Source organism: Pogoniulus pusillus, chromosome 22 (genome assembly GCF_015220805.1).
Source record: "Pogoniulus pusillus isolate bPogPus1 chromosome 22, bPogPus1.pri, whole genome shotgun sequence".
NCBI classification, from domain to species: domain Eukaryota; kingdom Metazoa; phylum Chordata; class Aves; order Piciformes; family Lybiidae; genus Pogoniulus; species Pogoniulus pusillus.
Genome location: NC_087285.1, coordinates 2265263 through 2281100, shown reverse-complemented (window position 1 = coordinate 2281100; position 15838 = coordinate 2265263). Strand labels below are relative to the sequence as shown.

At 56.0% G+C, this 15838-nt stretch overlaps 1 protein-coding gene across 2 annotated transcripts in view; it reads left to right on the top strand.

Annotated features, from left to right (window-relative positions):
• Positions 1–15838, top strand: part of ARAP3 (ArfGAP with RhoGAP domain, ankyrin repeat and PH domain 3) — a 67361-nt gene that overhangs the window by 17301 nt on the left and 34222 nt on the right. For both annotated transcript variants that reach the window (XM_064161460.1, XM_064161459.1), the window contains exons 6-12: positions 1550–1846; positions 4577–4646; positions 10132–10252; positions 10452–10639; positions 12941–13047; positions 13180–13379; positions 14536–14621. In XM_064161460.1, the coding sequence (XP_064017530.1) occupies positions 1550–1846; positions 4577–4646; positions 10132–10252; positions 10452–10639; positions 12941–13047; positions 13180–13379; positions 14536–14621 (1069 nt within the window). The remainder of the gene's footprint in view (positions 1–1549; positions 1847–4576; positions 4647–10131; positions 10253–10451; positions 10640–12940; positions 13048–13179; positions 13380–14535; positions 14622–15838) is intronic.

Sequence of the window (15838 nt, the reverse complement as noted above, 5' to 3'; positions counted from 1 at the left end):
TGCTGTGACTCTGATGCTGTGATTGTGTGACTCTGTGATTGTGTGATGCTCCAACTGATGCTGTGATACTGTGGTGCTGTGATGCTGTGACTGATGCTGTGATGCTGTGACTGTGATGCTGTGACTGTGATACTGTGACTGATGCTGTGATGCTCTGATGCTGTGACTCTGATGCTGTGCTGTTGTGACTGATGCTGTGATTCCCTGATGCTCTGATGCTGTGACTGTGATGCTGTGACTGTGATGCTGTGACTGATGCTGTGATGTGACACTGTGACACTGTGATGCTGTGATGTTGTGATGCTGTGACTGTGATGCTGTGATTCTCTGATGCTGTGCTGTTGTGACTGATGCTGTGACTCTCTGATGCTGTGATGCTGTGATGTGACTCTGTGACACTGATGCTGTGATGTTGTGATGCTGTGATTCTGTGATGCTGTGACTCTGGGACACTGTGACTCTGACTCTGTGATGCTGTGACTCTGTGCTGCTGTGATTCTCTGATGCTGTGCTGTTGTGACTGATGCTGTGATTCTCTGATGCTCTGATGCTGTGACTGTGATGCTGTGATTCTCTGATGCTGTGACTGCTGCTGTGACTCTGTGACTGTGATGTTGTGATGTTGTGACACTGTGATTCTGTGACACTGTGACTCTGGGACACTGTGATTCTGTGACTCTGTGATGCTGTGATGTTGTGATGCTGTGACTCTGTGACACTGTGACTCTGTGACACTGTGATGTGACTGACTCCGTGACTCTGTGACTCTGTGATGCTCTGATGCTGTGACTGATGCTGTGAAGCTGTGATGTGACTCTGTGATGCTGTGACTCTGTGACTGTGATGCTGTGATTCTCTGATGCTCTGATGCTGTGACTCTGATGCTGTGATTCTCTGATGCTCTGATGCTGTGACTCTGTGATGCTGTGATTCTCTGATGCTGCACTGCTCTGTCTGATGCTGTGACTCTGTGCTGCTGTGACTCTGATTCTCTGATGCTGTGACTCTGTGCTGCTGTGACTCTGTGACTCTGTGACTCTGTGACTCTGTGACTCTGTGACTCTGTGACTCTGTGATGCTGTGATGCTGTGATGTGACTCTGTGATGCTGTGATGCTGTGATGCTGTGATGTGACTCTGTGATGCTGTGATGCTGTGATGTGACTCTGTGTTGCTGTGACACTGTGCTGCTGTGACTCTGTGACTCTGTGATGCTGTGACTCTGATGCTGTGATGCTGTGATGCTGTGACTCTGTGATGCTGTGATGCTGTGATGCTGTGATGTGACTCTGTGATGCTGTCATTCTCTGGTGCTGCGCTGCTGTGACTCTGACGCTGTGACTCTGCCGCTGTGACTCTCTGACGCTGTGACCCTGCGCCGCTGTGCCCTGCACCAGTGCCAGCCTGCAGCCCGCAGCTCAGCGGGCACCGCGCCGAGCTCAGCCCGGGGCTGCCAGCAGCGGCGTGGGGCATGCCCAGGCGCCGTGGCAAGGAGGAGCACAACCCCGTGGCCAGCTGCCAGGGCTGCCTCCCGGCTCCCTTTCTCGCAGGACGAGCAGCGAGGGCAGCAGCGAGGGGAGGAGCGAGGAGGAGGAGGAGGAGGAGGAGGAGGAGGAGGAGGAGAGCAGGTCCCGGCTCATCGACCGCATCTCTCTCGACGACACCGAAGGCTACTCCACGGTGGAGGCTCCGCGGGCTGAGGGCAGCCCCTTCAGCCTGCCAGCCCACCTGTACCCGGACGAGGTCCAGGATGACCTCACCATCTCCCCCTATGCCAGCTTCACCTCGCTGGCAGAGCCCAGACCCACCATGCTCAGCGGCTGGCTGGACAAGCTCTCCCCACAGGGGTAGGTGGGCAGTGCCCAGCCCCCCTAGGGTGCCCAGCACCCCCGGGGCAAAGCTGGTGAGAAGGAGGATGGTCACAGAGATGTGGAAGAGGGTTGGGTGGGAAGGGAGCTTCAGGAGCTGCCAGTGCCAACCCCTGTGCCAGGGGCAGCCTCTGCCAGCTCAGGTTGCTCAAGGGCTCGCCCAGCCTGGCACTGAACAGCTGCAGGGAGGGGGGAAGGACCTCCACATCCTCCCTGGGCAACTCCAGAGCCCCTCCCTGGAGATGTTTGAACCCAGTTTGGGCAGGGAAAACTTCCTCAAGGCCTCATCCAACCTCACCTTGAACACCTGGCAGGGAGTGGGCACCCACAGCCTCCCTGGGCAACCTGTGCCAGCGTCTCACCACCCTCACTGCCCAAGAATTTCTGCCTCATCTCCAGCCTCAATCAGCCCTCCCCAAGCTCCTGGGGCAGGAGGAGCATCTGAGGGCTCCTCTGGCACCTGGAACTGTCCTCTCCTTGCCCTGGGGGCTCCTCTGGCACCTGGAACTGTCCTCTCCTTGTCCTGGGGCTCCTCTGGCACCTGGAACTGTCCTCTCCTTGCTCTGGGACTCCTCTGGCATTGGAACTGTCCTCTCCTTGCCCTGGGGCTCTTCTGGCACCTGGAACTGTCCTCTCCTTGCCCTGGGGCTCCTCTGCCACCTGGAACTGTCCTCTCCTTGCCCTGGGGCTCCTCTGGCACCTGGAACTGTCCTCTCCTTGCCCTGGGGCTCCTCTGCCACCTGGAACTGTCCTCTCCTTGCTCTGGAAGCTCCTCTGGCACCTGGAACTGTCCTCTCCTTGCCCTGGGGCTCCTCTGGCACCTGGAACTGTCCTCTCCTTTTCCTGGGGCTCCTCTGGCACCTGGAACTGTCCTCTCCTTGCTCTGGGGACTCCTGTGGCATTAGAACTGTCCTCTCCTTGCCCTGGGGCTCCTCTGGCACCTGGAACTGTCCTCTCCTTGCCCTGGGGCTCCTCTGCCACCTGGAACTGTCCTCTCCTTGCCCTGGGGCTCCTCTGCCACCTGGAACTGTCCTCTCCTTGCTCTGGGGCTCCTCTGGCACCTGGAACTGTCCTCTCCTTGCCCTGGGGCTCCTCTGCCACCTGGAACTGTCCTCTCCTTGCCCTGGGGCTCTTCTGGCACCTGGAACTGTCCTCTCCTTGCCCTGGGGCTCCTCTGCCACCTGGAACTGTCCTCTCCTTGCCCTGGGGCTCCTCTGGCACCTGGAACTGTCCTCTCCTTGCCCTGGGGCTCCTCTGCCACCTGGAACTGTCCTCTCCTTGCTCTGGAAGCTCCTCTGGCACCTGGAACTGTCCTCTCCTTGCCCTGGGGCTCCTCTGGCACCTGGAACTGTCCTCTCCTTTTCCTGGGGCTCCTCTGCCACCTGGAACTGTCCTCTCCTTGCCCTGGGGCTCCTCTGGCACCTGGAACTGTCCTCTCCTTGCTCTGGGGCTCCTCTGCCACCTGGAACTGTCCTCTCCTTGCCCTGGGGCTCCTCTGCCACCTGGAACTGTCCTCTCCTTGCCCTGGGGCTCTTCTAGCACCTGGAACTGTCCTCTCCTTGCCCTGGGGCTCCTCTGCCACCTGGAACTGTCCTCTCCTTGCCCTGGGGCTCCTCTGGCACCTGGAACTGTCCTCTCCTTGCCCTGGGGCTCCTCTGCCACCTGGAACTGTCCTCTCCTTGCTCTGGAAGCTCCTCTGGCACCTGGAACTGTCCTCTCCTTGCCCTGGGGCTCCTCTGCCACCTGGAACTGTCCTCTCCTTTTCCTGGGGCTCCTCTGGCACCTGGAACTGTCCTCTCCTTGCCCTGGGGCTCCTCTGCCACCTGGAACTGTCCTCTCCTTGCTCTGGAAGCTCCTCTGGCACCTGGAACTGTCCTCTCCTTGCTCTGGGGCTCCTCTGCCACCTGGAACTGTCCTCTCCTTGCTCTGGAAGCTCCTCTGGCACCTGGAACTGTCCTCTCCTTGCCCTGGGGCTCCTCTGGCACCTGGAACTGTCCTCTCCTTTTCCTGGGGCTCCTCTGGCACCTGGAACTGTCCTCTCCTTGCTCTGGGGACTCCTGTGGCATTAGAACTGTCCTCTCCTTGCCCTGGGGCTCCTCTGGCACCTGGAACTGTCCTCTCCTTGGCCTGGAGGCTCCTCTGGCACCTGGAACTGTCCTCTCCTTGCCCTGGGGCTCCTCTGCCACCTGGAACTGTCCTCTCCTTGCCCTGGGGCTCCTTTGGCATTGGAACTGTCCTCTCCTTGCCCTGGGGGCTCCTCTGGCACCTGGAACTGTCCTCTCCTTGCCCTGGGGCTCCTCTGCCACCTGGAACTGTCCTCTCCTTGCCCTGGGGCTCCTTTGGCATTGGAACTGTCCTCTCCTTGCCCTGGGGGCTCCTCTGGCACCTGGAACTGTCCTCTCCTTGCCCTGGGGGCTCCTCTGGCACCTGGAACTGTCCTCTCCTTACGCTGAGGCAGGAGGAGAATTCTCTTGGGTCCTTCAAAAGTTCTCTGTGCAACCCCCACTGGGGGGAGGGAAGGGAAGGGAGAAGGGAGAAGGGAAGGGAAGGGAAGGGAGAAGGGAAGGGAGTAGGGAAGGGAAGGGAAGGGAAGGGAAGGGAAGGGAAGGGAAGGGAAGGGAAGGGAGAAGGGAAGGGGTGTGAGCAGATGTGGGGTGCTAAGGGGGCTCACCCCTCCCTAACAGCCCTGTTCCTCTGCCACCCCAACAGGAACTACGTCTTCCAGAGGCGCTACGTCCGCTTCGACGGCAAGAACCTGATGTACTTCAGCAGTGAGAAGGTGCCAGGGGGGCAGGGGGGTGAGGGGAGCAGTGAGAAGGTGCCGGGGGGCAGGGGAGTGGGAGGAGCAGTGAGAAGGTGCCAGGGGGTCAGGATGTGGGCAGGGAGGTGGGAAGGGGGGAGGCTGCTCTGTGCCACATGAGCAGGGTGCACCAGGGCAGCTGGCACCTCCCCTTGGCTCCTCTGTGGGCACCAAGGGTAGGAGCAGAGTCACAGAACCTTTTGTGATTGGGAGAGACCTTTCAGGTCATCCAGTGCAAGCCTCAGCCCAGCAGTGCCAGGGGCACCCCTAGCCCATGGCACCACAGCTCCACAGCTCCTGGCATGGGGACTGCAGCACTGCCCTGGGCAGCCTGGGCCAGGCCTTGGCAGCCCTCAAGGGGAAGAAATTGTTCCTCATGGACAACCTAAAGCTGCCCTGGGGCAGCCTGAGGAGGCTTTTCCATGCCCTGCCACTTGTTCCTTGGCAGCAGAGCCCAACCCCCAGCTGGCTGCAGCCTCCTCTCAGGGAGCTGCAGAGAGCAAAGAGCTCTGCCCTCATCTTCCTCTTCTCCACCCCAAACCCTCCCCAGCTCCCTCAGCTGCCCCTCCCCAGCCCTGCTCTGCAGCCCCTTCCCCAGCTCTGCTGCCCTTCTCTGGCCCTGCTCCAGCTGCTCAATGTCCTTGCTGCAGTGAGCAGGACATGGAGAGAGCCAAGGGGCAGGGCAGCAGCAGGCTCTGTGGTGGCAGGGGGACACTGACCAGAGTCACAGCATCACAGCATGAGGGTCACAGCATCACAGAGTCACAGAGTGACAGTCACAGAGACACAGCATCAGGGTCACAGCATCACAGAGTCACAGAGACGCAGTCACAGAGACACAGCATCAGGGTCACAGCATCACTGAGTCACAGAGTTACAGCATCAGGGTCACAGCATCACTGAGTCACTGAGTCACAGTCACAGAGACACAGCATCAGGGTCACAGCATCACTGAGTCACTGAGTCACAGTCACAGAGACACAGCATCAGGGTCACAGCATCACAGAGTCACAGAGACACAGAGTGACAGCCACAGAGTCACAGCATCAGGGTCACAGCATCACAGAGTCACAGAGACACAGAGTGACAGTCACAGAGTCACAGCATCAGGGTCACAGCATCACAGAGTCACAGAGACACAGAGTGACAGTCACAGAGACACAGCATCAGGGTCACAGCATCACAGAGTCACAGAGACACAGAGTGACAGTCACAGAGACACAGCATCAGGGTCACAGCATCACAGAGTCACAGAGACACAGAGTGACAGTCACAGAGACACAGCATCAGGGTCACAGCATCACAGAGACACAAAGTCACAGTCACAGAGACACAGCATCAGGGTCACAGCATCATAGAGTCACTGAGTGACAGTCACAGAGACACAGCATCAGGGTCACAGCATCACTGAGTCACTGAGTCACAGCCACAGAGACACAGCATCAGGGTCACAGCATCACAGAGTCACAGAGTGGCAGTCAGAGACAGCATCAGGGTCACAGCATCACAGAGACACAGAGTGACAGTCACAGAGACACAGCATCAGGGTCACAGCATCACAGAGTCACAGAGTGACAGTCAGAGACAGCATCAGGGTCACAGCATCACAGAGTCACAGAGTGACAGTCAGAGACAGCATCAGGGTCACAGCATCACAGAGACACAGAGTGACAGTCACAGAGACACAGCATCAGGGTCACAGCATCACAGAGTGACAGTCACAGAGACACAGCATCAGGGTCACAGCATCACAGAGACACAGAGTGACAATCAGAGACACAGCATCAGGGTCACAGCATCACAGAGTCACAGAGACACAGAGTGACAATCAGAGACACAGCATCAGGGTCACAGCATCACAGAGACACAGAGTGACAGTCACAGAGACACAGCATCAGGGTCACAGCATCACAGAGTCACAGAGTGACAGTCACAGAGACACAGCATCAGGGTCACAGCATCACAGAGTCACAGAGACACAGAGTGACAGCCACAGAGTCACAGCATCAGGGTCACAGCATCACAGAGTCACAGAGACACAGAGTGACAGCCACAGAGTCACAGCATCAGGGTCACAGCATCACAGAGTCACAGAGACACAGAGTGACAGTCACAGAGACACAGCATCAGGGTCACAGCATCACAGAGTCACAGAGTGGCAGTCAGAGACAGTATCAGGGTCACAGCATCACAGAGTCACAGAGTGACAGTCAGAGACAGCATCAGGGTCACAGCATCACAGAGTCACAGAGTGGCAGTCAGAGACAGCATCAGGGTCACAGCATCACAGAGACACAGAGTGACAGTCACAGAGACACAGCATCAGGGTCACAGCATCACAGAGACACAGAATGACAATCACAGAGACACAGCATCAGGATCACAGAATCACAGAGACACAGAGTCACAGTCACAGTCACAGCATCAGGGTCACAGCATCACTGAGTCACTGAGTCACAGTCACTGAGTCACAGCAGCACAGCAGCAGAGGAGCAGTTGGCAAAGCCCCTCAGGGTCACCCAGCCCAAGCCATGTCCCTGCTCTCCAAAGCTCACCTAAACCACAGCCCCAAGCCCCACATCCAAACGGCCCTAGGGGGACACTTGGAAGGTCTCTGCCCTGCCAGGACTCTCCTCTTTGCCCACTGCCTGCCCTGGCACCTTCCCCCCAGCCCCCAGCTGCCTGAGCTGCTCCTCCCCACCCCCAGCTCTCCTCCTAACAGAGCTGTTCCCTTCCCTTTGTGGCTCTGTGCTGGACTCTCTCCAGCAGTTCTGTGTCCCTCTGCAACTGGGGACTCCTGAACAGGTAGAGTTTGCCCAGGGAGGTTGTGGAGCACAGGAGCACAGTGCTGGAACACTGCAACAGGTTGCCCAGGGAGGTGGTTGAGACCTCATAGCTGAAGGTATTCAAGGTGAGGCTGGACAGGGCTGTGTGCAAGCTGGTTTAGTGGAGGATGTCCCTGCTGAGGGCAGAGGGGTTAGGACTGGATGAGCTTTGAAGGTCCCTTCCAACCCAACCCATTCTGTGCTTCTATGATTCTAAAACTCTGTGATTCTGCTTCTATGTGTCTGTGATTCTATGAGCATGGATCCTGTGACTGATTCTGGGACTCTGTTTCTGCGACTCTGATTCTATGACTGATTCTGTGACTGATTCTGTGACTCTGATTCTGTGTCTCTGATTCTGTGTCTCTGATTCTATGACTGATTCTGTGACTCTGGGTTCGATGACTCTGATTCTGTGACTCTGATTATGTGACTCTGATTCTGTGACTCTGATTCTGTGACTCTGGGTTCTGTGACTCTGATTCTGTGTCTCTGATTCTGTGTCTCTGATTCTGTGTCTCTGATTCTGTGACTCTGATTCTGTGACTGATTCTGTGACTTTGATTCTGTGACTTTGATTCTGTGACTTTGATTCTGTGCCTCTGCTTCTGTGTCTCTGATTCTGTGTTTCTGATTCTGTGTCTCTGGTTCTGTGACTGATTCTGTGACTCTGATTCTGTGTCTCTGATTCTGTGACTCTGATTCTGTGACTCTGATTCTGTGACTGATTCTGTGACTGATTCTGTGTCTCTGATTCTGTGACTCTGATTCTGTGACTGATTCTGTGTCTCTGATTCTGTGACTGATTCTGTGACTGATTCTGTGTCTCTGATTCTGTGACTGATTCTGTGACTTTGATTCTGTGACTTTGATTCTGTGTCTCTGATTCTGTGTTTCTGATTCTGTGTCTCTGGTTCTGTGGCTGATTCTGTGACTCTGATTCTGTGTCTCTGATTCTGTGACTCTGATTCTGTGACTCTGGGTTCTGTGACTCTGGGTTCTGTGACTCTGATTCTGTGTCTCTGATTCTGTGTCTCTGATTCTGTGACTCTGGGTTCTGTGACTCTGATTCTGTGACTGATTCTGCAACACTGATTCTGTGTCTCTGATTCTATGACTGATTCTGTGTCTCTGATTCTGTGACTCTGGGTTCTGTGTCTCTGATTCTGTGACTCTGGATTCTATGATTCTGGCATCTGTCTTTGATTCTGTGACTCTGATTCTGTGACTCTGATTCTGTGACTGATTCTGTGTCTCTGATTCTGTGTCTCTGATTCTGTGTCTCTGATTCTGTGACTCTGATTCTGTGACTCTGATTCTGTGACTGATTCTGCAACACTGATTCTGTGTCTCTGATTCTATGACTGATTCTGTGTCTCTGATTCTGTGACTCTGGGTTCTGTGTCTCTGATTCTGTGACTCTGATTCTGTGACTCTGATTCTGTGTCTCTGATTCTGTGACTCTGATTCTGTGACTCTGATTCTGTGACTCTGATTCTGTGTCTCTGATTCTGTGTCTCTGATTCTGTGACTCTGATTCTGTGTCTCTGATTCTATGACTGATTCTGTGTCTCTGATTCTGTGACTCTGATTCTGTGTCTCTGATTCTGTGACTGATTCTGTGACTCTGATTCTGTGACTCTGATTCTGTGACTCTGATTCTGTGTCTCTGATTCTGTGACTCTGATTCTATGACTGATTCTGTGACTGATTCTGTGACTCTGATTCTGTGACTCTGATTCTGTGTCTCTGATTCTGTGTCTCTGATTCTGTGACTGATTCTGTGACTCTGATTCTGTGACTCTGATTCTGTGTCTCTGATTCTATGACTGATTCTATGACTGATTCTGTGTCTCTGATTCTGTGACTCTGATTCTGTGTCTCTGATTCTATGACTGATTCTGTGACTGATTCTGTGACTCTGATTCTGTGACTCTGATTCTGTGTCTCTGATTCTGTGACTCTGATTCTGTGTCTCTGATTCTATGACTGATTCTGTGACTGATTCTGTGACTCTGATTCTGTGACTCTGATTCTGTGTCTCTGATTCTGTGACTCTGATTCTGTGTCTCTGATTCTATGACTGATTCTGTGACTCTGATTCTGTGACTCTGATTCTGTGTCTCTGATTCTGTGACTGATTCTGTGTCTCTGATTCTGTGACTGATTCTGTGTCTCTGATTCTGTGTCTCTGATTCTGTGACTCTGATTCTGTGACTGATTCTGTGTCTCTGATTCTGTGTCTCTGATTCTGTGACACTGATTCTGTGTCTGATTCTGTCTCTGATTCTGTGTCTCTGATTCTGTGTCTCTAATTCTGTGTCTCTGATTCTGTGTCTCTGATTCTGTGACTGATTCTGTGTCTCTGATTCTGTGTCTCTGATTCTATGACACTGATTCTGTGACTGATTCTGTGACTGATTCTGTGACTCTGATTCTGTGTCTCTGATTCTGTGACTGATTCTGTGACTGATTCTGTGTCTCTGATTCTGTGACTGATTCTGTGACTGATTCTGTGTCTCTGATTCTGTGACTCTGCTTCTCTGCCTCTGTGATTCTGCTTCCCTGCCTCTGTGATTCTCTGCTTCTGACTCTCTGCCTCTGTGACTCAATGTAACCCTGCCCGGGGCTCGCTGCAGGAGCCCTACCCCAAGGGGGTGATCCCTCTGGCAGCAGTGCAGATGGTTCGTGCCAACAAGGACAACAAGTTCCAGGTCTTCACCAGCCACCGCATCTTCGTCTTCCGCGCCGAGAACGAGGGTAAGGCAGCGCCCGGGCCGGGTCCCGCCGGTCCCGCAGGCACCATCCCTGCTTCCCCTCCTCCCATCCTGGAGAGGGCTCCCACCCCATTCCCATAGCAACCAGCCCGTGATGGGCAGTGCGACCTGCGCCCCGCTGGCTGCTCTGCTCCGTGCCTTGATGGGAAGGGCTCAGCCCCTGCCCTGCGCCTGCTCCCCAGCCCAGAGGAACGAGTGGTGCTCCACGCTGCAGAAGAAGATGATGGACCAGCGGCTGCTGGGCTCCCGGCCCCGGCCTGCCAACACTGCTCACTGCCAGAAGGCAGGAACCCTGGAGCTGAAGGGGCAGAAGTCCAAAGTGTTTGCAGCCCTGAGCCTGCCCGAGATGTGGCTCTATAAGAGCGAGCAGGTTCGGGGAGTGGTTGGGAGGGGGAAGGGGGAGGGGGAGAGAGGGAGGGAGGGAGGGAGGGAGGGAGGGAGGGAGGGAGGGAGGGAGGGAGGGAGGGAGGGAGGGAGGGAGGGAGGGAGGGAGGGAGGGAGGAGCTCAGACAGAACCTGTGGGAAAGGGAGAAAAGGATGGGGAGGGGAAAGGGGAAAGAGGATGGGGAGGGGAAAGGGGAAAGAGGATGGGGAGGAGAAAGGAGGAAAAGGATGAGGAGGAGAAAGGAGGAAAAGGATGAGGAGGGGAAAAAGGAAAGTGGATGGGAAGGGGAAAGGGGAAAGAGGATGGGGAAGGGAAAGAGGAAAGAGGATGGGGAAGGGAAAGGAGGAAAAAGATGAGGAGGGAAAAGGAGGAAAAGGATGAGGAGGGGAAAAAGGAAAGTGGATGGGAAGGGGAAAGGGGAAAGAGGATGGGGAAGGGAAAGAGGAAAGAAGATGGGGAGGGGAAAGGAGGAAAAGGATGAGGAGGGGAAAGGGGAAAGTGGATGGGAAGGGGAAAGGGGAAAGAGGATGGGGAAGGGAAAGAGGAAAGAAGATGGGGAGGGGAAAGGAGGAAAAGGATGAGGAGGGGAAAGGGGAAAGGATGAGGAGGGGTAAGGAGGAAAAGGAGGAGGAGGAGAAAGGGGAAAGAGGATGAGGAGGGGAAAGGAGGAAAAGGATGGGGAGGAGAACGGAGGAAAAGGATGAGGAGGGGACAGGGGAAAGAGAATGGGGAGGAGAAAGGAGGAAAAAGATGAGGAGGGAAAAGGGGAAAGAGGATAGGGAGGGGAAAGGGGGAAAAGGAAGGGGGGGAAGGAGATAAAAGGTGTGGGAAGGAGAGAGGAGAAAAAGGATGAGAAGGAGAAAGGAGGAAAATGATAGGAAAGGGAAAGAGGAGAAAGGATGGGGAGGAGGAGGAAGGAAGGAAAAAGATGAGGAGAAAGGGGGAAAAGGATGGGAAGGAGAAGGAAGGAAAAAGATGAGGAGAAAGGGGGAAAGGGATGGGAAGGAGAAGGAAGGAAAAAGATGAGGAGGAGAAAGGGGGAAAGGGATGGGAAGGAAAAGGGGGGAAAAGATAAAGAGGAGAAGAAAGGAGAAAAAAGATGAGGAGAAGGAGGGAAAAGGATGGGGAGGAGAAAGGATGAAAAGGATGGGGAGGAAAAGGATGGGAAGGAGAAAGGAGGAAAAGGATGGGGAAGAGAAAGGGGGGAAAGGATGGGGAAGAGAAAGGGGGGAAAAGGATGATGAAAAGAAAGGAGGAAAAGGCTGGAGAGGAGAAAGGAGGAAAACAGATGGGGAGGAGAAAGGGGGAAAGGATGAGGAGGAGGAGAGAGGAGAAAAAGGCTGGGGAGGAAAAGGATGGGAAGGAGAAAGGAGAAAAAGGATGGGGAGGGAAAGGATGGGAAGGAGAAAGGAGGAAAAGGATGGGGAAGAGAAAGGGGGAAAGGATGATGAAAAGAAAGGAGGAAAAGGCTGGAAAGGAGAAAGGAGGAAAACAGATGGGGAGGAGAAAGGGGGAAAGGATGAGGAGGAGAGAGGAGAAAAAGGCTGGGGAGGAAAAGGATGGGAAGGAGAAAGGAGAAAAAGGATGGGGAGGGAAAGGATGGGAAGGAGAAAGGAGGAAAAGGATGGGGAAGAGAAAGGGGGAAAAGGATGATGAAAAGAAAGGAGGAAAAGGCTGGAGAGGAGAAAGGAGGAAAACAGATGGGGAGGAGAAAGGGGGAAAGGATGAGGAGGAGAGAGGAGAAAAAGGCTGGGGAGGAAAAGGATGGGAAGGAGAAAGGAGAAAAAGGATGGGGAGGGAAAGGATGGGAAGGAGAAAGGAGGAAAAGGATGGGGAAGAGAAAGGGGGAAAAGGATGATGAAAAGAAAGGAGGAAAAGGCTGGAGAGGAGAAAGGAGGAAAACAGATGGGGAGGAGAAAGGGGGAAAGGATGAGGAGGAGAGAGGAGAAAAAGGATGAGGAAGAGAGAGGAGAAAAAGGATGAGAAGGAGAGAGGAAAAAAAGGATGAGGAGGAGAGAGGAGGAAAAGGCTGGGGAGGAGAAAGGGAAAGAGGGTGGGGAGGAGGAAGGAGGAAAAGGCTGGGGAGGAGAAAGGGAAAGAGGGTGGGGAGGAGGAAGGAGGACAAGGCTGGGGAGGAGGAAGGAGGAAAAGGCTGGGGAGGAGATGCTGGAGGTGCTGGCTGCAGCTCCCTGCCTGAAGTCCCAGCCACGGGGGCGTACCCAGGGCGCGGTGTCCGCGGTGGGCACTGCCCCGCAGAGCCGGCAGCAGCCTCCCTCTGCCCCGCAGTTCTTCAGGACGGGCATCGGCATCTGCTTCATCGAGATGCGAGGCTCCACCATCCGCGAGGCCAAGGGCCGCAGCTTCGAGCTCATCACCCCCTCCAAAACCTTCAGGTACCCCCTGGGAGCTGGGGGGGAAGGGAGGGGCCGAGCGGGGTGAGGCTGCTGGGGCAGCAGCTGGCAAGTGAGCTCAGGTTGCTGGTGGCCCCCGAGCCCTCCAGCGGCGGCTTTGCTGCGTGCCTGCAGCTTCGCGGCGGAGTCTGAGCGGGAGAAGAGGGAGTGGATGGAGGCTCTGCAGGAGGCCATAGCTGAGATGCTCTACGACTACGAGGTGGCAGAGAAGATCTGGTCCAACAAAGCCAACAGGCTCTGTGCTGACTGCCAGGCTCAGAATCCTGACTGGGCATCCATCAACCTGTGCGTGGTCATCTGCAAGCAGTGTGCAGGTCAGCAGCTCTGCCCCCCCCCCCCGGAGGGGGTTGGGGGTGAGGGATGTCTGGGCAGGAATGGTCCTGGTTGGGCTGTGGCTGGGATTGGAAGAGGAATTGGCTGGAGAGTAGTGGGCAGCTGAAGGGTAGTGGGCAGTGGTTTGGTGCCCAGCTGGAGGTGGCTGACCAGAGCTGCTCGGTGCCTTCGTCGCTGGCACAGGCAGAGAGGTTGAGGCACCCTCAGCAGGCTTGCAGAGGGCACCAAGCTGGCATCACTGAGGGCTGGGATCCATGCAGAGGGAGCTGGGCAGGAGCTGCTGGGCTGAGGAGAGCCTGATGAGGTTCAGTAAGGCCAAGCCCAAGGTCTTGCCTGCTCCAGGGGCTGGGGCAATGCCCGGGGTCAGGCCAGGCTGTGGGTGAGGAGATGGAGAGCAGCCCTTGGGCTTGGGGGTGCTGGTGGGGGAGAAGCTGGGCAGGAGCCAGCCCTGGGCACTGCCAGCCCAGAAGGCCAAGGGCAGCCTGGGGCTGCATCCAAAGCAGTGTGGGCAGAGGTGAGGAGAGAGAGAGAGAGGATCCTGCCCCTCTGCTGTGCTCTGGGCAGAGCTCAGCTGCAGGGCTGGGGCCAGCTCTGGGGGCAGCACAAGACGGAGCTGGAGCTGCTGGAGCAGGTCCAGAGGAGGCCACCAAGATGCTGAGAGGGCTGCAGAGCCTCTGCTGTGGGCACAGGCTGGCAGAGCTGAGGCTGTGCAGCCTGCAGAGGAGAAGGCTGCAGGGAGAGCTCAGAGCAGCCTCTCAGGAGCTGAAGGGGCTGCAGGAGAGCTGGGGAGGGACTTGGCACAAGGGCTGGCAGTGCCAGGACGAGGGCACCACTTTGGAAGTGGAGCAGGGCAGGGTTGGGTTGGGCATCAGGAGGAAGTTCTGCCCCAGGAGGGTGGTGAGAGACTGGCACAGGCTGCCCAGGGCTGTGGTTGCAGGCCCTGTCCCTGGAGATGCTCAGTGCCAGGCTGGCTGTGGCCCTGGGCAGCCTGCTCTGGTTGGAGCTGTCCCTGCTGCCCGCAGCAGGCTTGGACAAGAGGCCCTTGGAGGGTCTCTGCCAACCCGATGCCATCTGTGAACCTGTGCCTTGGGTTGCTCTGGCAGGGCCCAGAGCTGCTCACTCTCCTGCTCCCCACAGGGCAGCACCGCAGCCTGGGCTCCAACATCTCCAAGGTGCAAAGCCTGAAGCTCGACACCAGCGTCTGGTCCAACGAGATCGTCCAGGTCAGAGGGCAGGGCACTGGGGCTGGCAGGGCACTGGGGCTGGCAGGGCACTGGGCTGGCAGGGCACTGGGGCTGGCACAGCATGCCCAGGGGCCAGGTTGCTTCTCCAGCCAGGAGAGGCAACTCCATGGCCAGCTCCAGCCACACTGAGCAGCCTTCTCCTCCTCCTCCATCACCTCTTCCTCCTCCATCTCCATCACCTCCTCCTCCGTCTCCACCTCCACCACCTCCTCCTCCTCTTTCTCCTCTATCTCCATCTCCATCACCACCTCCTCCTCCATCACTTCCTCCTCCTCCTCCATCACTATCTCCACCTCCTTATCCTCTTCCTCCTCCTCCATCTCCATCTCATCTCCATTACATCCTCCTCCTCCCTCTCCTCCACCTCCTCCTCCATCTCCATCACCTCCTCCTTCTCTTCCTCCTCTATCTCCATCTCCACCACCACCTCCTCCTGCTCCTCCATCTCCATCACCACCTCCTCCTCCTCCATCACTTCCTTCTCCTCCTCCATCTCCATCACTTCCTCCACTTCCTCCTCCATCACTTCCTCCTCCTCCTCCACTTCCTCCTCCATCACCACCTCCTCCTCCTTCTCCTCCTCTTCCTCCTCCTCCATCTCCACCACCTCTCCTCCTCCATCACTTCCTTCTCCTCCTCCATCTCCATCACTTCCTCCACCTCCTCCTTGATCACTTCCTCCTCCTCCTCCACCTCCTCCTCCTCCATCACCATCTCCTCCTCCATCTCCATCACCACCTTCTCCTCCACCTCCTCCTCCACCTCCTCCTCCATCTCCCTCACCTCCTCCTTCTCTTCCTCCTCTATCTCCTTCTCTATCACCACCTCCTCCTGCTCCTCCATCTCCATAACTTCCTCCACTTCCTCCTCCATCACCACCTCCTCCTTCTTCTCCTCCTCTTCCTCCTCCTACATCTCCACCACCTCTCCTCCTCCATCACTTCCTTCTCCTCCTCCATCTCCATCACTTCCTCCGCCTCCTCCTTCTCCTCCTCCTCCATCACCATCTCCTCCTCCTTCTCCTCCACCATCTCCTCCTCCTCCATCACCATCTCCTCCTCCTTCTCCTCCTCCTCCATCACCATCTCCTCCTCCTTCTCCTCCACCATCTCCTCCTCCTTCTCCTCCTCCTCTATCACCATCTCCTCCTCCTTCTCCTCCTCCTCCATCACCATCTCCTCCTCCTTCTCCTCCAC